This window comes from Taudactylus pleione, unplaced genomic scaffold, assembly GCF_031769625.1.
Source record: "Taudactylus pleione unplaced genomic scaffold, aTauple2 ptg000535l, whole genome shotgun sequence".
Classification (NCBI taxonomy): domain Eukaryota; kingdom Metazoa; phylum Chordata; class Amphibia; order Anura; family Myobatrachidae; genus Taudactylus; species Taudactylus pleione.
This window is the reverse complement of record NW_028284937.1, coordinates 9,509,401-9,533,672: the sequence shown is the minus strand read 5'-3', so window position 1 is coordinate 9,533,672 and position 24,272 is coordinate 9,509,401. Positions and strand designations below refer to the sequence as shown.

Here is a 24,272-nt window from a genome sequence, read left to right as displayed (position 1 = left end):
TCTGTTAAAGGGTGGTGTAACCCTCAAAGTGTGCTCCACAAACAATAAAAAAATTCTTTTTTTTTTCTGTCTTTGTGAAATGTGTGGGCTGTAGCTGCACCTGCATCCTTAAAGCAGCAGCGACAAGCGTGTGTCTGTCTGTTAAAGGGTGGTGTAACCCTCAAAGTGTGCTCCACAAACAATAAAAAAAATCTTCTTTTTTTTCCTGTCTTTGTGAATTGTGTGGGCTGTAGCCGCACCTGCATCCTCAAAGCAGCAGCGACAAGCGTGCGTCTGTCTGTTAAAGGATTACATCGGTGACAGCATCCAAGTAGGCATGTCAGACAGTCCGTACATGTACTGGCAGGAAAAAGAGGCAATTTGGAGGCCCCTGTACAAACTGGCTCTATTTTACCTGAGTTGCCCCCCCTCCAGTGTGCACTCCGAAAGAATGTTAAGTGCAGCCGGGAACCTTGTCAGCAAAAGGCGTAGGAGGTTGCTTCCACAAAATGTGGAGAAGATGATGTTCATAAAAATGAATTATCAACTTTTCCAGGGAGACCAGCATCCAGAACGTACAGAGGGACCTGTGGTGGTGGATTCCAGTGGGGACGAATTAATACTCTGTGAGGATGAGGATGTACACAACACTGAAGAGGGTGAGGAATCGGTGAATGAGGAGGATGAGGACGACATCTTGCCTCCGTAGAGCCAGTTTGTGCAGGGCCAGATTAATTGCCAGCTTGTTTTGTGGGGGCCCAAACGAACCAATCATTTCAGCCACAGTCGTGTGGCAGACCCTGGCGCTGAAATGATTGGTTTGTTAAAGTGTGCATGTCCTGTTTATACAACATAAGGGTGGGTGGGAGGGCCCGGGTGGGAGGGCCCAAGGACAATTCCATCTTGCATCTCTTTTTTTTCTTTGCATTATGTACTGTTTGGGGCCTAGTTTTTCAAACTGCCATCCTGTCTGCCACTGCAGTGTCACTCCTAGATGGGCCACGTGTTTGTGCCGCCCACTCGTGTCGCTTAGCATAGTCATCCATCTACCTCGGTGCAACCTTTTGGACATAAAAACACTATTGTGAGGTGTGAGGTGTTCAGAATAAACTGGAAATGAGTGGAAATTAAGGTTATTGAGGTTAATAGCATAGGAGCAGAAAAATCAACACATTCTGTGATTTTAGCTGTTTTTATGCTTTTTAAAAAAAAAATACAGATCCAAAACACAAAACCCAGAACCCAAAACACGGAAGGGTGGTTTTGGCAAAACCAATCCAGATCCAAAACACGAAGAAAGATCCAGAACCAAAACACGAAAAGTGGCCGGTGCACACCCCTAATTATTATACACAGGGGCGTATTTATAAAGGCTGCATGGTGTGCGGGGCCCGCACCGCACACCCTGCACCCATCAAACTTACCTCTCCGGAGTCCCACGTCGGCTCAGGTGTCTGCGCCTGTACAAAAACGGATGGAAAATGGCCACCGCGGCCATTTTCCCTTCATTTGTTCATGCCTAGTACAGGGAAAATGGCCGCCCTGGCCACTCTCCCGGTGACCTGCGCATGCGCTATAGACTCTGGGCACACTCTAGTGCCCAGAGTCTATAAGTGCGGCGCTGGCCGCATACCGCTCAGTGTGCTGCCGGACAGAGAGGAGGGGTCCGTGGCGGAAACTGCACATGGGCCCCCTCCTCTCTAGAAACGCCCCTGCTTATACAGTATTAATAATTAACCCTATTGATGGTCTATAGCAGTACACCCCTAACAGTGCATGTTTTCCAGATCTCCTACCTGGTGCACAGGTGTATTTATTACTGGCTGACACAGGTGCTGAAAATTATTTAATTTGTGATACTGAGAAGAACATGCAGCACTAGAAAAATTCTCTTATATGACTATTTTTATTGTGGTCATGGTGTGGGCTGGGGAGAGGGGTTTTTCAACCAGAACCCCCCCTCCCCCCCCATCCCTGCATTTGCCTATGCAAGCAACCAGGCAGAAATGCTAGATGATTTGCTGATGGTCATCATCATAGTGTATATTTACACCAGCCCTCCAGAACCTGAGAGATATGCACCTCAAAAGAGGTTTATTTGGCAATGTGTTCATAACTAATTATGTTGCCTCTTCAGGGGCTACACTTCAGAGAACACACCCTTACTGTATTCAGCTGACGCTCGCTTGCCTCCATTTTACCTGTCCAGGTCTAAGGGGCCACAAGTCAAAGATACAGATAGAGACATATGTATATATTCATGCCATAAGGGTTGATAAATGAGGGCCTCAGTCTGAAACAAATTAGCCTCCATCCCAGGCCTCTTGCTTTCCAACAATCTCAACCTTATGGCAAAGACAAAAACATGTCTCATACAATCAGACTGTCTCCACTGCATCCACATATCCAGGCCTGAAAGATAGGGTTGAACTCCATTCAAAGTTCTCACGCCTGTTCCTTTACTCACTTATTAAGATTAAGCTCTGTGGGGGCCCCTGGGCAACAAAAGTGTGGGGACCCCTATCAATAAAAGATATATATATATATATATATATTTATACTGTATATATATAAATACATACACACACATGTATATACACATGTATATGTGTATATGTATGTATGTGTATATTTTAACATGTGTATATATATACAGGTTGAGTCTCCCATATCCAAAATGCTTGGGACCAGGGGTATTTTGGATATCGGAATATTCCGTATTTTGGAATATTTGCATAAAATAATGAAATATCTTGGGAATGGGACCCAAATATACACACAGAATGCTTTTATGTTATATGTACACCTTATACACACAGCCTGAAGGTCATTTTATACAATATTTTTAATAATTTTGTGCATCAAAAAAAGTAAGTGTACATACATGAAATTAATTTATGTTTCATATACACCTTATACACACAGCCTGAAGGTTATTTTATACTATATTTTTAATAATTTGTGCTTTAAACAAAGTTTGTGTACAATGAACCATCAGAAAGCAAAGGTTTCACTTTCTCAGTCATGCTAAAAATATTCCGTATTTCGGAATATTCCGTATTTCGGAATATTTGGATATGGGAGACTCAACCTGTATGTATATATATATATATATATATATATATACATATATATGTCTATGTATGTATATATATATATATATAAATATATATACAGACATCAGGCTACCTGCTTGTGTGTATATATATATGTATATATATATATATATATATATATATATATACATATATATACCAGCATACAGCAGCATTCCATGCAAGAAAGAATGAACCAGGCTGGTCCGTTCTTGCAAGGAATGCTACCATATGCTGGTTTTGTATATATATATATATATACACACACATATATGTACATACATGTATACATACATATACACCTATATAAAACACACACATATACATTACTGCTTACCTCTCCTGGTTTCAGAGGCAGCAGCAGAAGTTGGACCAGCGCAGTTTGCGGGTCTTTGAAGAGGGGGAAGGCCAAATGTCGGGAGGGAGGGGCTTAATCATTATCCAGGCTAATACAGCATTCTGAATGACATCCTCCTTCGGGTGCCAAAATGTGCTCTAGCCTCTGTTGGCCTCTCCCATACTGGCAGACCACGTGATCGCTTGCAGTGTCTCTTCCACCAATGTAACCATGTTGCAATCTTACTTCAATTTCCCCTGTGTCAGTTTGTTCCCCTTGTAACATTACCACCCACCTTCATGTGGCAACAGATCAACCAGTGATAAGAGATCCCCAGTGGGATTACCCCCCACCCCCATAATGTTGATGTTCCAGTCGCAATGTTGGGAGGTGTGATGTTTAATTCTATACATAACATTATTTGACATTTCCTATAATTACGCTTTTTTTTTTACACAGCAATCAATCCAATTGGAAACACACCTCGCTGGCGCATTTATGGCATTTCTCATTGGCAACCTCTACTTCTGGGTACAAACAGCGCTGACCTACAAGGTGAAGCCGAGGCATGGAGGTTGTTGGATAGGACCACTTAGATTCATCTTGAGTCTTGCTATCACAGCACTGATTGCAATGAGTATCCTTACCAATAATAATGGAGTGGATAACAAAAAGTCATTCCTGAGACTGAGCTGTTCTGGTGCTATATACAGTATATATTACAATTATTAGGGGTGCTTGAGCAACCACAGAGCTGGCTCTTATGCTTTCCACAACTGTCTGTGTAGACTAAAATAGAGATAAGCAGTTCGGGTTTACTCGGTTATGTTTAGATCTCTAAACTAGCATCTTATTGGCTATCTGGCTCTCACGTGTTTTGGATAGCCAATAAGAGAAATCCGAACTTGCGCTAATTTGGCAAAAATAACCGAGTCAAACCGAACAACTCATCTCTATTAATATAAAATCAAGTTCCCGTTTCTGCGGTCTATGTGTTCATTCAGGCTAATCTCTTGAACCACTAGTTGGATTTTTAGGTTTTTTTTACAGCATTGGTCAAGGAAGGTTTAGGTGTTGGAACCATTCATCTGTGACAAAAGGGAGCCGAGCAGTGACTATTTTACTGAAGCACTCACAGAAAAAAAAAAATCTCATCTTACACCAAGTTGAAGTACTGTAGCTGCCCATAGTGCTTAAACAGCAAAGTGAGAGCCAGTCACAGCTAGCAATGTGCTAAATGTCTCTGCAGTGGTTTAGAAACAGCGGAGGTAGCTGAACACGAGGATTAGCCTGAACTCCAATTGCAGGCTTCTGCCTAGCTATGATGGTTAAGGCACCAGATATACTTGAGCAATCTCTGCTGTCCCACAGCAGACCATCTGTATCTGGACCTCTTCCCTGTCTTGGACTTCTGTCAAATTGGAGAGCAATGCCCAGTAAACACTGTAGCTTCCACCTCATGCTCGTAGTGTTATGAGAATACTTTGATGACAGCAATGCTCCCAGCAATAGGTCGATAGTGCAAATGGTCAACAGGGGCAAATGGTCAACACACATATGGTCGACACCATTTTTTATTGTATTTTAAGCCTAAACCTAACCCTCCCCCTAGTGCCTAACCTTCCTCCAAGTGCCAAAACTTAACCATAGCCCAAACCTAACCCTCCTCCTACTGCCTAAACCTAACCGTAGCCTAAACCTAACCCTCCCCCTTAGTGACTAAACCTAACCTCCCCTCCGGGCAGCTTAACTCTAACCTTAAAAATGTTGGGCAAAAAATCATGCGTTGACCTTATTTGTGCCGACCATTGGTGTGTCAACATTTTGTACCTGTCGACCTTTTGCTCTGCCGCTCTTTAGTACCTGTAAACCTTTTGTACCAATCAACCTATTCACTGTTGACCATCTGGCGTCGACCTTTGTCTGTCGACTCTTCATCCAGCTACAACAAAAGGATAAAGATGTAATATGTAAGCATCTCTGCACAAATGGCATCTGTACACGCAGCAAAAGCTGTTTCACTGGGCACAATGGGGTGCGGGAGCGTCTAACTCTGCCTCCGGCCCTCTGTCCTACAACTTTGGCTTACTGGAAGCTAGATGTGCATAGAAAAAGCCTTCTTCTATCGGGATGACTGATCAGTATCTCAATAATATTATAATACATTATACATTGTGATTCCTTAACCAGAACTAACAGTGATTGCATTCTTTTTCAAGGGTATGAAATCTGTAGCTGCCATTTGTGAATGGATTGTGGCCATGATTTTATTTTTACTGTATGGACTTTTCTGCGTTGACTTTTGGCATCTTGAAGGACACTTTTTCCATGTGAAGAAAAGGAGGGTGTCCATTCCTAATGAAATGCAGGCTTCCACTGTCACCCTGGGCATGTAAATGCTCATTGCTGCAAAGAAGTAAATTATGTTGCATCAAAGACTATTGAGCTCCCATGACTGGTATCCAGAGAGTTGTTGTAGCAGACATCAGGTTTGGTTGTCTGACCACTATAATTGCAGCCTCCATTCTGACCATGAGGCAGGAGCACAAGCACTTTGCCATTGCTGCCACAGGTGTTAAATACTTCAGTATCTTACTGTCATATATTTGTGTCACACACATTTCAAGGCGATAATAAATTATGAAAGCAAGATTTTAGAATAAGAAAGAAAAGACATGTTACATAGGGTCTACATTAGTGACCCACACTAAGGCCCTGATTCACATCTGCTTGGGATCGCTCATTGCCAAAAGGGGCCGGGTATGCAAATTCCGCTATTGCACTGTGTGGCTTACGGACGCCCTCTATGTCTTAGAGAGTGACGGCAGTGAGCGTACGCAGGTGTATAAAGCCTCCTACCGTTCTCTCGTAGCACAAGTCATCTCCAGGAAGTGTCTGATTAATCGGTAACATCGAGAGCCATCGGAGCTGCTTGCAGACCTTGAGGTAGCCCGTATCTTACCGCAATCAGTTCAGGCTCATATACAACCAAGTGATATGTTCAATGACGGTACTTTGCTAATTATGCCCACCCATTAAACTCCGTTTCAGATACGCCTGCGTTCGCACATCCACTCCCCCGTTCACAAGCACCTTCCCCTGTCACCACCCACAAACGGCGCTGTCACTCAAAGTAGCGTCCAGTCTGTGTACTGCGAGCGCACAATTCCCGTCCGCAGTGACTGGTTCCCGCATGCGTTCTTTGATGCATACGCATGCGCAGATGTGCGATAATCGCCCCTAGCGAGCGAGCACAGCTTAGCGACCAGGTCTGAATCAGGCCCTAATTACTAAATGTGCTTCAAGAAGAAAATACAGAAATTGTGCACTGTCAAGGGTTTACAATGTGTTATCTACAGAATATGCAATACTTTACAATTCTCTGAACCATGAGAAAATAGTAAATCTAAAGACAGTATTAAATGCACATACAGTATTATATTAAAATAGATAGATATCACTGTATCAGAGCCTTTGCTCTCTACTGCATATGCAGAATTCTTCTGAACATCGATGGAAAGATGGCAGGGCCATAGAGAGCAGGGCTGGAACCTGGAAGGGGTGTGGTTAAAGAGTAGAGGCATAGCCCCCTAAAACATATGTGTGGTGCCACAAATCCAGTGGGGGTGCGATCAACCCCTCATACACACCCGACAGAGAGTCTCCCTGGACCTTCTGCAGCCAAGTACAGAGAAGCATATTCTGCACTGGGGAGAGAGGCTGCTGCAGCTGACAGATGGGTCTACTGTTCCCACATCTGTTACAGAGGCCCCTATGCTCACATTACATTACCACTTATGCTATGCATAGACATGACTGCAGGCAGCACAAATATTGGGAATGCATAAGCACCCATAGAGCTGGCTATAATGGCACAGTACCCTATTTCTATTGTTTCCACCTATGTCTGGTGCCAAAAATGTTCTGTCGGGTTGGGTATGGGATGCCAGCGGTTAGAATCCCGACATTGGCATCCCGACAGGGTTAGGATACCGACACCTGTCGGTATGTATTCTAACTCTCCCTCCCCGCTGCCTAATCCTTCCCCCCTAGTGCCTAAACCTAACTTCCCCCCTCCCCTAGTGCCTAACCCTAACCCCACTACTTATCATCAGGATGCCGGTGCCAGGATTCTGACTGGTGTCGTGATTACGGCTTTCTGAGTGCCGGCATCCCGCTCGCCGGGATTATTCCTACATACCTGATGCTGTTATTCTTCTATATTCTGCTAAATGTAACTTAAATACAGCCATTTTCCATATTCAGAAAAAGAGCACTGCACATGATTCAGTTCTCCCAGATGAAAGCATAAAGTGGAACCTGTACACACCTTTTAAAATCGGTGAAGTCTTGGACGTTAATGGCTGCCACCATTTCTGGAAAACACTGGCCTTACATATATTATGTGTCTGTTTTATTTATTAATATGTTTGTGGAGTTCCAGTTTTACCAGCCCGGTTATTAAAACACAGGATTGTGCAACTCTGAACTATCAGGATTTGATAAGTGATTTCACTATTCTTTTGTGGGGAAACACATAGAGGCCTGATTCAGAGATGGACGGAATTGCAGAGCCGTACACAAGCAGCTTTGCAATTCCGTCCATCTAAAATGCTAATGCAGTAGGAGGTGTCTGTAGGAAACAGTCACCTCCTACTACCTCTGCGATTTTAGCACTGCAAACGATGTCACAGCCTGGGATCACTATCGCGACCGACGGCCGCAATAGTCACTCCTTTGACCAGGTTGCGAAGGCTGAAGCTTACCGCAGCCTGACCCGGTCCTGGTCACTTACGAGGCCAGGACAACTGCGTCCATAGACCCTGGCCTTGTCCCTCCCGGAAAATGGGAGTGACACACCCCCATTTCCGGGAACGGTGATCAGCCATGCCCCCAAAACGCCACAGCATGTCAATCATGCTACAGCTTGGGAGGATCTGGGGACGAGATCTCAGGATCCATTCTACACATGAGCAGACCACTCACCATTGTAGATGTAGGCTAACCATCTCTGTATTCCTACTATTATCCCCATCCACCTGTTATGTGTCCCTGCTACTACCCCCACCCACCTGCTATGTGTCCCTGCTACTACCCCCACCCACCTGTTATGTGTCCTGCTACTACCACCGCCCACTTGTTATGTGTCCCTGCTACTACCCCCACCCACAATGTGTCCCTGCTACTACCCCCACCCACCTGCAATGTGTCCCTGCTACTACCCCCACCCACCTGTTAGGTGTCCCTGCTACTACCACCACCCACCTGTTATGTGTCCTGCTACTACCACCGCCCACTTGTTATGTGTCCCTGCCACTACCCCCACCCACAATGTGTCCCTGCTACTACCCCCACCCACCTGCAATGTGTCCCTGCTACTACCCCGCCCACCTGTTAGGTGTCCCTGCTTCTACCACCGTCCACCTGTTATGTGTCCCTGTGTCACGATTGGTGTCTGCGAGTTACTTGTCTCAGGTGATGATCGGGTTTCAATGGAGGCCGGCATGACTGGAACCAGGGGTAATGTAGATAGCTCTATTTACAAGACTTGTGTAGCAGTGAAAACTGCCTTTGATGATAAATGACAGGAACTGGAGGGACCGGCAGGAAGACTTGAAGACTCTGGAATGGAACAACGTGGACTGAACTGATGGGAAATCAGGTAATGCTGAGACGAGGGTTAAACAGGGTGATCCGGAAATGCTGTGACAAGATTGGAACTCAGGTGCAGGCTGGATAGGATAATTGGGAATAACAGGTTTCAGGAAGGAATGGGTAGGTTTGGGAATTTTAGGTTCAGGGAGGGAGTAGGTAGGTAAAAGGGGCAGGAGTTGATCCACAGCAGGAAGCAAGGCAGGGTGACACGATGCAGGTATACAGAGTGCCAGGGACCAACTGGGAGTAGGACTAGCAGCAGAGCACAGGCCAGGTATTGCTGTAACAGGACGTCTGGATGCCAGGTATTACTGTAGCAGGTTTTCGGGATGCACCAGGGGTTGCTATCAGCAGGCTTACTGGATTGCCAGGTATAGCTGTAACAGGTTTCCTGGATTGCACCAGGGGTTGCTGTAGCAGGTTTCAGGGATACACTTGAATGCAGAAACAGCATGAACCATACACCACGGGAAGACGAGATGTTCAGGCCCAGAATGCTATCAGGAGAGGATATATATACCATGGGTCTGGCAGCAATTGGTGGATACGGACAGATGGTCTGGTAGTAGCATTCTGAGTGGTAGAAGGCACAACATGCAGAGGGAGTATTCATCTCTGCAGCTCTGAGAATCAGAACCACACCTGCGATTCCAATCAGGGCTAGCAGTGCTCACAGACAGAGGAGAGGCCAGGTGCAATAATCAGAGCAAATCCTCCAGGCAAATTACACACACAGATCCATGGGGCAGCTGACAAGCGTAAGACTCAAGGCAAAAAAGGTGACAACTAGACAGGGTCGTGACAGTACCCCCCTCTTTATGGGTGGACTCCGGACACCAAAACAAAACTTTCTTCAGACATCTTCCCAATTTCTTCGGATACTTGGAGTGGAAAGTCTACAAAGGAGATAGTTCAAGACCTTCGCCGATTCTTCTTTTTGCTGCGAGAACGTTTTGTGCCAACCAACGGACAAGGAATCTCTGGTAACTCCTGTGGAAATATGTGGCTGGGAAGGACAGGATCATAATTTTGGGAGGAACAGTAGCAGAAAGGGGACAAGGTGGTGTGTGCACAAGTCATGTTCTGGGTTACAGATTAAAAAGTGTTGCTCTCTTGGGATGCCTCAAATTCAGCACGTTGGCCCTTGAAAACTTGACCTTGTTTGGACTTCAGGGAAGTGGAGGAGAAATTCTTGGTAGCACAAACAAACTGTTTGGACAATATTTTGGAACTGGGAACTTCGCTAGAATTTTTTTTTTTTTTACAGGGTTAGGACTAAATTCTTTGATAACAGCTTCACTGAAAGTCTTTATATTTAGAAGCATTGGATCATTGGACTCGATGATAGGATTGGCCCAGTCTAATGCTTTGCCACTAAAGGAAAGAAGAAGGAACCTAGCGATGTTGGTAGGAGTGATACCACTAGTTGGATCTGCTTCCATAATAGCGGAGTATTGCTTTATTAAAGCATAGTATTGAGATAAGTCCCCATCAAAATAAATGCATGGTGGAATATCCGACGAATCCTGTGTGTTCAAGGATTGTGAAGCACATTCAGGTGCCTGGCTGGAGGAAACTTGAGGATGCTCCGATTGATGAGGAGTCGAAATAACTGAAGCGGACAGATGTTCGGAATTCGGACCAATTGATGGAACTGGAAGGAGTCCTGGGGAGCTAGAGACATTAGCATCAACAATCAAAGCTGAGAACAGGCTACAGAGATTATCATCTTCTGGAATGATATTTGCAGGAGACGCTGAACAGGAATCATGATCAGATTTTGTAGTACAAGACACTTCTCCCTGATAACAGGAACTTGAAACCCCCTCCTGAAGGATGAGACGAGACCCCCTCCTGGGGTGCGAGACTTGAGACCCCCTCCTGGGGTGCAAGACTTGAGACCCCCTCCTGGGGTGCGAGACTTGAGACCCCCTCCTGGGGTGCGAGACTTGAGACCCCCTCCTGGGGTGCGAGACTTGAGACCCCCTCCTGGGGTGCGAGACTTGAGACCCATCCTGGGGCTGCTGACTGGAGTCCCCTGCCTGAACGGGCAGAATCCGGGCTGGGACCGGAACGGGCAGAATCCGGGCTGGGACCGGAACGGGCAGAATCCGGGCTGGGACCGGAACGGGCAGAATCCGGGCTGGGACCGGAACGGGCAGAATCCGGGCTGGGACCGGAACGGGCAGAATCCGGGCTGGGACCGGAACGGGCAGAATCCGGGCTGGGACCGGAACGGGCACTTAGACGTTGACACTTGGAACCACTGCTGGAGTTGCAAAGGAAACAGTCTTTAATGAAGTGGTCAAAACTCCCACAATAGAGGCAGAGCTCTAAATCTTTGCCACAGAGAGCTTGGGGCGTGGGTAACTAAGAAGTCTGATGATCGGGTTTCAACGGAGGCCGGCATGACTGGAACCAGGGGTAATGTAGATAGCTCTATTTACAAGACTTGTGTAGCAGTGAAAACTGCCTTTGATGATAAATGACAGGAACTGGAGGGACCGGCAGGAAGACTTGAAGACTCTGGAATGGAACAACGTGGACTGAACTGATGGGAAATCAGGTAATGCTGAGACGAGGCTGGACCAGAATGGGCAGAATCCGGGCTGCTAATGTCTCTAGCTCCCCAGGGTGATCCGGAAATGCTGTGACAAGATTGGAACTCAGGGATACACTTGAATGCAGAAACAGCATGAACCATACACCACGGGAAGACGAGATGTTCAGGCCCAGAATGCTATCAGGAGAGGATATATATACCATGGGTCTGGCAGCAATTGGTGGATACGGACAGGTGGTCTGGTAGTAGCATTCTGAGTGGTAGAAGGCACAACATGCAGAGGGAGTATTCATCTCTGCAGCTCAGAGAATCAGAACCACACCTGTGATTCCAATCAGGGCTAGCAGTGCTCACAGACAGAGGAGAGGCCAGGTGCAATAATCAGAGCAAATCCTCCAGGCAAATTACACATACAGATCCATGGGGCAGCTGACAAGGGTAAAGCTGGCCACACATCTAAAGATTATCTGTCCAACCAGCCAACTAGTTGATTGGTTGGAATTAAAATCTGGTAAGGTATACAATCAGCAATTTGTTCCCAAACACTGGAAAATGGACAAAAACTGTTTGAATAAATAGTTTAGATCAAACATTTAACAAACTTGTCTGAACGACCATTTTCATCTGTTTTCTGGCATTTAGGAGCAAATTGCTGATCATCAGCTACTCCCATACCTTACCAGATTTTCATTCCAACCAATCAACAAGTTGGCTGGTTGGATGTAAGTTGGTCTAGTGTGTGGCCAGCTTAAGTCTCAAGGCAAAAAAGGTGACAACTAGACAAGGTCGTGACACCCTGCTACTACCACCGCCCATCTGTTATGTGTCCCTGCTACTACCCCCGCCCACCTGCAATGTGTCCCTGCTACTACCCCCACCCACCTGCTATGTGTCCCTGCTACTACCACCGCCCACCTGTAATGTGTCCCAGCTATTACCCCCACCCACCTGTTATGTGTCCCTGCTACTACCACCGCCCACCTGTAATGTGTCCCTGCAACTACCACCGCCCACCTGTAATGTGTCCCTGCTACTAATCCCACCCACCTGTTATGTGTCCCTGCTACTACCCCCGCCCACCTGTTATGTGTCCCTGCTACTACCCCCGCCCAGGGCCGAAACTAGGATCTTTGTCACCCGGGGCAAAGCAGTATTTGGCGCCCCCCGTCTCTAACGATCAGCCCCATTTTTGGGGTGGGTCTGTGAGTCATGTCCTTGTTCTTGCCATGCTGTGGACTTGGCCAGAGCTCTGAGAGCAGTGGCCCAGCCACATTCTCTCCCGTATCAACGCGGATGAAGAGCGCATGCACGACAGTGCCCAAACAACCTCCCCCCGGACTGCAGGACACTGTGGCCTGCAGGTGGTATGGCTGTACAAGCTACAAAAAGTGGGACTGTCATGCAGAAATGAGACAGTTGGGAGGTATGCAAAATATAATATATATATATATAAAATATATAAAAAATTCCTTTATAGAAAAATGTCAGTAATGAAGAAACACTTGCTGACAAATGTAATAAATAATTTGTTTTCTATTCTACAAACTATATAATATATATATATATATATATATGCACACACACATACACATGTATACACACTCAGAAATAAAAAGCTTTAATTTACTATTTGCAGGAGCAGGCAGGGCTGGGATGTGATGGCAGGCAGGGGCCAGGGAGGGAGGCTCTTCTCCACTGGCTACCATGGTCTTTATGCCGGTGACTTCAGACTCCCGACGGTGCCGTGGAAACAGCAGGAAGTGCAGAATCGCACAAACTTAGAGAAGAGGCGCTAGGGTGTGATGAGGGGAGGGACTTCCTCTGCCTCTCCCCCGACCCGACTGCCTCCTAGCTTCTCCCGTGGCAGCCAACAGCATGCCTTTCTTACCTGCTATTATTGACATTGGCCGCGGGTCCCTTTATTGCGGCGGGCTCCAGTTCAATGCACTGGCTGCACCGCCGCTAGTTCCTCATGACCCTGGAGCGGCCCTGCGGCAGCCCCTCAAATCTGTCACCTGGTGCACATGCACCCCTAGCCCCCCCTAGTTGCGGCCCTGCCTCGCCCACCTGCAATGTGTCCCTGCTACTACCCCCACCCACCTGTAATGTGTCCCTGCTACTACCCCCACCCACCTGTTATGTGTCCCTGCTACTACCCCCATCCACCTGTTATGTGTCCCTGCTACTACCCCCACTCACCTGTTATGTGTCCCTGCTACTACCCCCACCCACCTGTTATGTGTCCCTGCTACTATCACCGCCCACCTGTAATGTGTCCCTGCTACTACCCCCATCCACCTGTTATGTGTCCCTGCTACTACCCCCACTCACCTGTTATGTGTCCCTGCTACTATCACCGCCCACCTGTAATGTGTCCCTGCTACTACCCCCACCCACCTGTTATGTGTCCCTGCTACTATCACCGCCCACCTGTAATGTGTCCCTGCTACTATCACCACCCACCTGTTATGTGTCCCTGCTACTACCCCCACCCACCTGTTATGTGTCCCTGCTACTACCCCCACCCACCTGTAATGTGTCCCTGCTACTATCACCGCCCACCTGTAATGTGTCCCTGCTACTATCACCGCCCACCTGTAATGTGTCCCTGCTACTATCACCGCCCACCTGTTATGTGTCACTCCTATTGAACTGAAAGGCTGGTAATCACTAGATGTTTGCTTTAAAATGTAAGTTCAAATTCCAAGTGATACCACGTTTTAAATTCCTACGAACATTGTTATCCAGCATTCTTACTTGTATTGTAGAGGTCATTCCAGATCACTCCTTTGTGTTCTCTGGGGCTCATTCTGAGTCAGATGCTGCCTCTGCGGGCCCTTTTTTCTTTGTTTGCCCATTGCAGCTTACTTGCTAGCTTAGGTTAATGCAAGAATCCCTACGTGTGTGCAGAACACCCATGCGTCTGCACGTGGAATGATAATCCACCCACTGTTATTCCGTCTACAGCCGATACTATCATTATCGATTCATGCACTCACCCCATGCTTCGTGCAAGAGATCCATAGGAAATGAGTGTCCCATCTCTGCCCCGCATGCTAATCCAGTTGGCTTACACAACCACGACATTCCCACTTGACGCAACAGTTCCACGCATCCACATGGTCGCCATGTGATCTCCATCAAATTTAATAGGAGTAGGGGATACAGGTTAGTAGCACAGTGTTGCACAACCAGTGGTCCCAGAGCAAGTGGTGTTAGTGCTGGATTACTGGATAGAGAGGCTTGAATGTCATTCTTATGGCTATCTATAAAAGTTAAATCATTACTTGACTCCCTGTATTTTTTTGCTTGTCCAACTGAGCAGAAAAGCCGTGCATAGGATGCAGAATCCCTAATGGTCAGATCCTACTGGCAGGATTAACTGGTGTTTTTGGGAGTGTGTTGTCACAAACTCAGGACAACCCAGAGGTGCAGAGTCTAAAGGGGGTACTGATAGACTTCGCTGCAGTATTCCTGCAGGTCGCGGACCCCTCATTGGAACCCAGGTGCTACTAGCAGAGGGCAATACAGAAGATAATACAAGCCAGAAATAGCGTGCCTAGGTTGCAAATACTAACAGGAATAATAGGTACAGTCAGTGGCGTAACTAGGGTATTTGGAGCCCAGGGCAAATTTGTAAATGGAGGCCCCCCCCCCCATGTGCGCATGGCCAAAAATGGTCACAAGGGGCGTGTCCACTGAAAAATGGGGCATGTCAACATGACACGCACCCCTTTCTTGTCACTGGGAACATTTCTTTCAATTTGCACCTTAATGCAGTGTCCCTTATACAGTCCACCCTATGCAGTGCTCCTAGTAGTGGTCCCCCTTATGCAGGCCCCCAGTAGTACCCCTTATATAGTACCCCCAGTATACAATGCCCCCAGTAGTGGTCCCTCTTATGCAGGCCCCCAGTAGTGCCCCTTACACAGTTCCCCCTGTAGTAGTCCCCCTTATGCAGCCCGCCATTAATTCCCCTTATACAGTGCCCCCAGTAGTGATCTCCCATATGCAGCCCCCCAGTAGTGATCTCCCATATGCAGTGCCCTGTATACAGTGCCCCCAGGAGTGATCCCCCCTTATGCAGGCCCCCAGTAGTTATGCCCCCTGTATTGGTTCTCCCTTTTCAGTGCCCCCTGTAGTGGTCCCCCCTGTGCAGTGCCCCCAGTAGTAAGCCCCTTATATAGTGCCTCAGTAGGAGTCCCCCTTGATGCAGTGCCCCCCGGAGTAGTCCCCAGTAGTAGTCCCCCCCAATGCAGTGTCCCCAGTAGTAGCCCCCCATACAGTGCCCTTTATATAGTGGCCCTAGTAGGAGTCCCCCTTGATGCACTACCCCCAGTGGTAGTCCCCCCTATACAGTGCCCTTTATATAGTGGCCCAAGTAGGAGTCCCCCTTGATGCAGTGCCCCCAGTAGTGGTCCCCACCCAGTAGTAGTCCCCAGTAGTGGTCCCCCCAATGCAGTGTCCCCAGTATTAGTTCCCTTATATACAGTGCCCTTTATATAGTGGCCCCAGTAGGAGTCCCCCTTGATGCAGTGCCCCCTGTAGTAGTCCCCAGTAGTGGTCCCCCCCAATGCAGTGTCCCCAGTAGCATCCCCCCCAGACGCAGTGCCCCCAGTTGTTGTCCCCACCTTAGTAATAGTGTCCCCCCCCAGTAGTGGTCCCCCCGAAGCAGTGCCCCCAGTAGTAGTCCCCTCCTTAGTAATATTGCCCCCCCCAGTAGTGCCCACCCCCGATAAATACATACTGACATTAAACAATAAATAAAAGTAAAATACTTACCTGAATCCCCGCTCCGGCTTCCGCCGCCGTCCGCACGTCAGTCCTCTCGGGCTGGCGCGCTCTGCATTATGGGAGAGACGTCATGACGTCTCTCCCATTACCCACTGCAGGAGCCGGAAGGGAGCCGGCTCTTGCAGTGGGTGCTGCGGTTGTATCAGTCAATGAGTCTATCTGACTCTCATTGGCTGCTGTTTAACACACACATCACCGCCAGCGCTGGCGGTGATGTGTGTGCAGCAGCAGCAGCCAATGAGAGTCTGTCTGACCTCATTGGCTGCTGATTCACACACATATCGCTGCCGCTCGGCAGTGATGTGTGTGCAGTAGCAGCCAATGAGACTCTCATTGGCTGCTGGTTAACACACACATCGCCGCCAGCACTGGCGGCGATATGTGTGTTAGCACAGCCTGAGCCCGCCTGCCTGCCACCCTCCTCCTGGCGCTATTGGGCAAGTGCTCAGGGGGAGGTAAGGGGCTCAGCTGTGCAGCACAGGACCGGTGCTGGGAAGCCTAGCACCGGTCCTGTGTAAATGTGTAGCGCTGACCGCACACAGGGCCTAATCCAGACCCGCTCGCGAGCGCTGAGCGCTCGCAAGCGGGTCGATGGTGCCCAAGTGTGCATGCGCACGACAGAGGTGCCTCCGTCGTGCGCATGCGCGAGACCCAAATAACGACGGCCAAGCCGTCGTTAAGGGTCTCGCACCAAAGGGGGCGTGCTGTCGATGGTGATTGACAGCACGCCCCCTTTGGTGGGCGTGCCGGGGGCGTGGCTGCCCAGACGGAGGCGTTCCCATGGGAATGCCTACCGTCTGGGTCCGGCCCCACTGACATCACTAGTGATGTCAGTGGGAGTGCTTTTGGTTCTGATAGAGCCAAAAGCACTCCTGGGCTTGCGGCAGCGAGATCCTACCTTAGGGTCTCGTCGCAAGCCCGCTGGTCGCGATGGTCTTGACCATCGCGACCATCATTTTGGCCGCTCGCTATAGCTGTGGGTGGTCACCCACAGCTATGCGGCTGTGCTATGGGCAGTGCTTTGCTCCAGCACTTTGGAGCAAAGCACTGCCCAGAGCTTTGCAGGGTGCTTGCTGGAGCTTGATCCAGTGGCCCTGCAGTAGTGCCACTGATTGCACGGAGCCACTGCTCTAGGATCTGAGAAAATCCGGGAGGGTGGTCTACTCTCGAAGTCTGGGCGAGCTCCCTGACATGCCAGGGTTTAGGCAAGAAAGGCATACATTTTCATGTCCCTTTCCTGCCCTCTTACACTTTCACAGACACGAGGAGGAGCAAGTCAGGGGTGCAAAACAAATCATAAAAGGAAACACTCATTATTCGTGCACATTGGATGCAGGGAGGTGACATTTCAATGGGCATTTCTGGGTGGTAACAGAATTTTGGTTGGCCAGACGCAGGCGTGTTGCCCTCAGTGACTGCGACTTTTTATGCAGTTGTACTGATACTAGCAGCCATGTTCATATGGGCATTCTGCGCCTCCGCAGGGCTGGTGCAATGTTCAATGGTGCAAGTGGCATATTAGTGCCATAGCTGGTGGGCGTCTCTGTATGAATTCCATCGGCTGTGGCATTAGCATAAAGAGGCAGCTGCACTGTCTAACAAGTCAGGGAGGCATTAGTATCCACCTCTGATACAGGCCCAATGTGACTTGGCCTTAGAATGGAGCAGTCAGCTTGAGTGCAATCTATAGTATGTGCTCTCCCCAGACTGGCACAGAGTAAAGGGGGGTATCGAGTCGACTTAGCGATTTAACCAAGCGATTGCACGATAACGACGTCGTTATCGTGTAATCACTTGCAAATTGCGCATGCATCTTGCATGCATCGGGCATGGTTTGGTTGGAATTGACCAGCGATGCGCGTGCCCGCTGGTCGCTTCCGACATCTCCCATACATGCTGGTCAACCTGACGATCTCGTCAGGTTCAGCATGTGCGGGGATGAGGGATGAGCCTGGACTGAACGAGTGAATGTTCAGTCTAGACACATCACTAGATATACAAACGAGAGCACGACTGCAATGCCGTAATCGTGCTCTCGTTTGTATATCTATAAGTGGATACCCGCCTTAACCAATTTATTTTCTGCTTACAGTATCACACAGTATTCAAGGAACTATATAATACCCATATAACATTGTAATAGTAATTCAAAAGACAGGCCATGTGAGAGATCCCGTTTAATCAAATTTAAGGTGTACCCTCCCTGGGGCATACCACAATACCATTCACTGTAAGGAGAAGCAACCACAGTGTCATTTGTATTATTACCAAGTAGGTTGCTTCTCACTGATTACAGGGGGAGTTATGTAGCAGACCTGGCCGCTGTTGTGTGATATGCTAAACAAGTGATGACTGCATTATCTGTTTGACCTTTCACTGGTGCTGTATTGTATACACTCTTGGTGGGTTGTATGATATGCTGTTCAGATGGACTACTTTTGTATTTTGAAACATCAACTTGGTCGGTCGTTAAGCTGTGGGTGGTAACCCACAGCTTAACGATCGACAAGGAGGCGGCCGTTCAGGATGCAAATGTCCGCCCTGATTCTGTGCGACCGCTTGCATCTAACGACCGCCTCTGAATGAGGTCCACAATGCCTGACCTCTAAGATTCTATGTAAATACTTTTTGTGCTGCCAGTCAAGACTCTTGAGAGGTTTGAGTCCTTTCTTCTCCTTCATGGTTTCCAAGCATATTTTTAAGTGTAGTTCTGTCTCTTCAATAGTGATCTGAGAGAGTCCGGAACAGCTCGATTCAGTTTTGGTGTGGTGATAGGCAGACACTACAGAAAGGTAGGCCCCTACTTGACTCAAGGCCTTGGTTGCCTTATTTTGGAGCCAGCCCTAGCTTAAATGCCCATTGCCAGATCAGTTAACACATAATGGGCCAAATTCATACCCACTCGTGAGTGCACAGCGCTCGCAAGGTCGATGGCCGGGCAGTGCGCACATGCGGCATGCGCACTGCGTGTGCGCGATCCCCGTAGTGAGTGAATATTTACTCGCTGCGGCACTCACTACAAGACCAGGTGGCTGTCGATTGTGATTGACAGCTTGAACTGTTTTGTAGGCGTGCGGGGGGATGGCTGGATAAATGGAGGCGTTCCTGAAGGAACTGGAAAATGTAAATCTGGATAATGTCACTAGATAAATGTTGGATAATAAACCTAATAGTGTAGTATAACTGTGACTGAATCCAGACAAAGAGCGCTAAATACTATTTAGCGCTCTTTGTCTGGATTCAGTCACAGTTATACTACACTATTAGGTTTATTATCCAACATTTATCTAGTGACATTATCCAGATTTACATTTTCTGGCTGGTTATAGGTGTGTTTACAGGTACTACCTTTTAGGAGCAGCTTATGTATAGACACTATATTTAGATTTATTCTTTTTCATTTCATGCGCCTGAATTTCTTTGTTCTTTCGTTCCTGAAGGAACGCCTACCGTTTGTGGGCGGCCCTACTGACATCACCAGTGATGTCAGTAGTGAACTTCCTGCTCTATTAGAGTTCACTAGGGCTTGCGGTGGACGAGACCCTACTATAAGGGTCTCGTCGCAAGCCCGGTGGTCATGATAATCGCGACCATTGCCAGGCTGCCCGCTAAAGCTGTGGGTGGTCGCCCACAGCTTAGTGAGCGGCCTGGAGGCCGGTGGAAAAAAAAAGTCCTGCCCTGATTCAGAGCGAGCGCTCGCAAATAGCGAGCGCCTCTGAATCAGGGCCAATATTCCATCTCATGCCCACTGCTATGTAAAAATGCATTGTGCATTCAAAGTCACTGATTGGATCTATAAATAAACTGCATCATGGGGGCTTGGCCTGGCTACCAAAGATGACGATTGCATGCTAGCCCTGCTCCTTCTATATCACACTAAATTAGAAAGGCCTCACAGTCTTCCCATCACTATCCTCTTTGGGACTGCTCATCACTGTGTCCCTGTGTGGCTGAGCTATCTCCTATCGCTCCAGAGCTGCTCTTTTCCCTGGGAGCTGAGCTGCCACCATTAAAAGGGCCTCCGGAGTCTATGCTGCCAAGGCCCATACTACAGAAATTCCCTCCACATACCTCGGTTGCTTGAGCCAGATGGTTGCCTCCACATCCTCCACCTGCATCTGATCACCAACCTGCTTCCTGGCTGCCCCTTAGTCTTCATTGTTCTTGATTTCTATGCAGCCTGCAGTGAATGACTCCCACTTTATTCTACAACATGCCTTCAGTTTTTTGCTACTATTTCCCACCTCTAAGACGAAGAGACCTCAGATTACTGCTGTCCTTTCTCTAACGTCACACCCTGCCTCCACCTACTGCTACGCCTAAAGTTAAGAAGCAATCAGGGGACCCATTGCCCTGATACAGTACTCCATTAAGTAATCTCTTGAAGCTATGAGATCTACTAGAGAAAAGCCTCTGCATCTGAGTCCGATTATAATGATACCGCCATCACTAGAAAGGACTTTCGTTAATTTCTCCTAGAGTTGAAATCAGCTGTCCATACTGACGTTCAAAGCTTTATCCTTTCTCTCAAATCGGGGGTAACGCCTTAGGTACGAGAACTGCGGGGACCAGAGACCGTTCACTCCTCTTTTCTTTAAGACGACATCAAATACAGATGGGGATGTTCATTTTGTATCATAATTTGGCATCAAAATCAATTACTTGCTGCAAAAACTCCAGCAGAGCCCTAAGCATTGCTTCCTAAACTTGGGCTTTCCTCATATGGCAAAAGCCTTACTGTTGCATACCCATCTTTGCTGTAATCACTACCCAGCTTGTCTATGAGGTCTGAATGTTCTCTGGTCACTAAAATGAAATGCACCCCTTCTACCTGGATTGAGACTTGATGTTCTTTCGCTGTTTCAGCCATCTTTCTACGTTGCACTACATGCCTGTAGCCCTTTAATGGGCTTTGGAAGTTTTTCTGTGTGGGCCTAGGCCCTTTGGCGTGCCTCTTGGCTCTTAATGAGTTATCGCTACCGCCTCTGATTGTATTTTCATGCCTTGTTCTCTATTTCAGTCATTGGGAGTCCTTCCGTCCTGTATGCCAGCTGCTTCTATTCCCGTGAATACTTTTATCCCCTATGTGCGGTCAGGGGTTCCAGGGGTCTCGCCTTATATAATTATTTATGCTCAGTTTTGCACTATACTTACTGTTTGTGTGTTTTCAGAAATCTTTTTTACTACGGAATGTTAGGAACTCCCATTTTATTTCCTTGTTGACGTTACGTATTTCTCTATTTCTCTAGATTTCTCTCCAGTTCTTTCTTGTCTCAGTATGTGTAATGGGGATTATTTCCCACCTTTCTCACTCATGACGCCACTGTTTGGACTCCCTTCTGTCCCTCAACCACCCCCCTGGGGCTACTACCCCTATGACGGACCCATGTGCTGCTGTGGTGTGTAGCTCCTTCTCCGCTGCCAGCACCATACATGGCCAATACAGTCATTTGTCCAGGATCGGTATGATTTACTACCGGACGCATGTCCGGCGGTTCAAATCCTGATGCCGGAAGACCGGCACCAGTGAAGATCCCGACTGCGCTAAAGGTAAGTATAAGCTAACCTAATCCCCTACCCTAACCCTCCCTTAGGGGTGTCTAACCCTAACCACCCTCTAAACCTAACCCCCCCCCCTTCCCTGCTGCCTAAACCTAACCCTCCCAGGGGGTGCCTAACCCTAAACTCCCCCCGGTGGTACCTAACCCCCCCTTCCCCTAGCCTAATCCTCCCAGGGGGGTGCCTAACCCTATGTCCCCCCAGGAGCCCCTAACCTAACCCTCCCCCCCGTGGCTGCCCCTGCCCGGCACCCGGCTTACCTTTGATCAGGGTGCCTGACACCGGGCTCCCGGCGTAGGTAAAATGATAGGCGTCAAGATTTCAACGCCTGTCATTAGACCCTTGCCGGGATTAGAGAGTCGGGATGCCGTTGGTCGGCATTTACACCGTCAACATCCCAACTGCATACCCATTTGGCCTTGTCCTTTCTCTCCCTGCCCATTTTTACTCCCACATTCCTTTTCTCCCGCGTTTGTTGTGCGAATGCCCTAGTTTTTTTTGGGTTACTTCACTTATGCTCCTGCAAACACGCAGCCATATTTACTGTCAAATAATCCCTCCCTTTTTTATTTTCCATTGCTCTTAGAATATTCTCACTAAATGTAAAAGGGCTTAATATTCCCCATAAATGGAGTAAACTCTGCAGTCGCATGTGGCTGACTTGGTCTTTCTTCAGGAGACCCATTTTATCCAGCCTATGCACCCTGAGCTATGCTATAAGGCACTTTCTTCCTCTTTTCACTGTTGTGATGCTAAACAGAAGAGAGTTGCAGTCCTATTTGCCAGCCACTTGAGACTCGAACTGATTGACTTCCATATAGATTGAGAGGGTCGCTATTTGATCCTCATTAGTACACTAAATAATCGGCTTTGTACCCTTGTTAATGTGTACTGCCCCTAACCAAGTCCAACAATCTCTAAATTGGACAAGCTAATCTCCTGGGTTAGTCAGGGCACTCTATTAGTGGCAGATGATTTCAATGCTTTTGAAAAGTTTCCTGAACAGATCTACACATGTGGTCACCTCACCAACTGCTTTCCATCTACAGGGATCAAAACCTCTGGCACAGTTCCTCAAGTCCCAGCAGTTGTATGACTCCTAGAGGGTGAAGTTACTGACCCATGACTATACTTTATATTTCCCCATCCATAATTCTTATTTGAGAATAGATATGATCCTGCTCAGCCATGACCTCGCCATTAATCTGCAGTCTGCACATGTAGGTCCACATTTTTGGTCAGACCATGTCCATATTTTTGCTGATATCTCTAGTCCCTGGAACGCCCTGCCCAATGACCTGGAGTATCAATGAATCCTTCTTACATAATTCTGGAATAGTTGTTCAGATTATAGACCTCCTCACTGAGTACTTTGTTACCAATTAGCAACATGATATCTCTCCTGCCACCCTCTGGACTGCCTATAAGGTGATCCTCCGGGGCCACTTGATTAGAACGGCCTCCAAACAGGAAAAGGAAAAACTGGACTGTCTGGAACTTCAGTAAGGGACGTAAATACAGGAGACAATGAAAAGTGGTCACCTCCGGGTGCCACGCTGAAGTGCGCACCCTGACCTCCTACATTGCTCCGGATTCTGCTCTATGAGCCCCAGAGCAGGAATAAGCAGGGAGCTCTGGGGGCTGCCACTGATCTCCCTTTCCCAGGGCCCCCACATTTGAGTCCAGTCTCTAGGGACAGGTCTACAAGGAAACTGCACCAGTGTACATAAATGGGACAGAGCAAAGGCTGGAGTGTATGACCCCTCCCTCCTTTGTTGGCTCTTCCATCTCACACATGCGGGACCTGTCTCTTCTGCTGTGGAAGCAGCAAATAGCAAGAATGGAAAACCATGATCATTAGTGTTTGTGTGCTGGGGTGTTGATAGTTAATTGGGGGAGGAGAGTGTGTGTTTGGGTGTGGCTATGGTGTTAGCAGTCAATCGAGGGTTGAGTGGGGAAGAGTGTCTCTGGGTGCTGCTGTAGTGATGACAGTGAATGCAGGGGGAGTGTTTGAGTGTTTCTAGGTTGTTCATATTGAATTTAGTGGGATGAGAGTGTGTTTATGGGTGCTGCTGTGGTGTTGGAAGTGAATGCTGGGGGGAGGGTCTGTGTGCTGATGGGGTGTTGGCATTGAATGCAGGTATGGGGAGTGTGTGCCTGGTGCTGCTGGGTAGTTAGCAGTGAATGCAGGGGGAGGAGAGTGTGTGTCTGTTTACTGCTGGGGTATTAGTAGTGAATGCAGGGGGGAGAGAATGTGTCTGGGTACATCTAGGGTGTTAGTAGTGAATGC

At 47.9% G+C, this 24,272-nt stretch overlaps 1 protein-coding gene across 1 annotated transcript in view; it reads left to right on the top strand.

Annotated features, from left to right (window-relative positions):
* Nucleotides 1-6,327, top strand: part of TMEM150B (transmembrane protein 150B) — a 61,865-nt gene extending 55,538 nt beyond the window's left edge. Inside the window, exons 6-7 of the mRNA XM_088451010.1 lie at nt 3,871-4,048; nt 5,611-6,327. Of these exons, the coding sequence (XP_088307136.1) occupies nt 3,871-4,048; nt 5,611-5,807 (375 nt within the window). The 3' untranslated portion in view covers nt 5,808-6,327. The remainder of the gene's footprint in view (nt 1-3,870; nt 4,049-5,610) is intronic.
* The last annotated feature ends 17,945 nt before the right edge of the window (nt 6,328-24,272 follow it).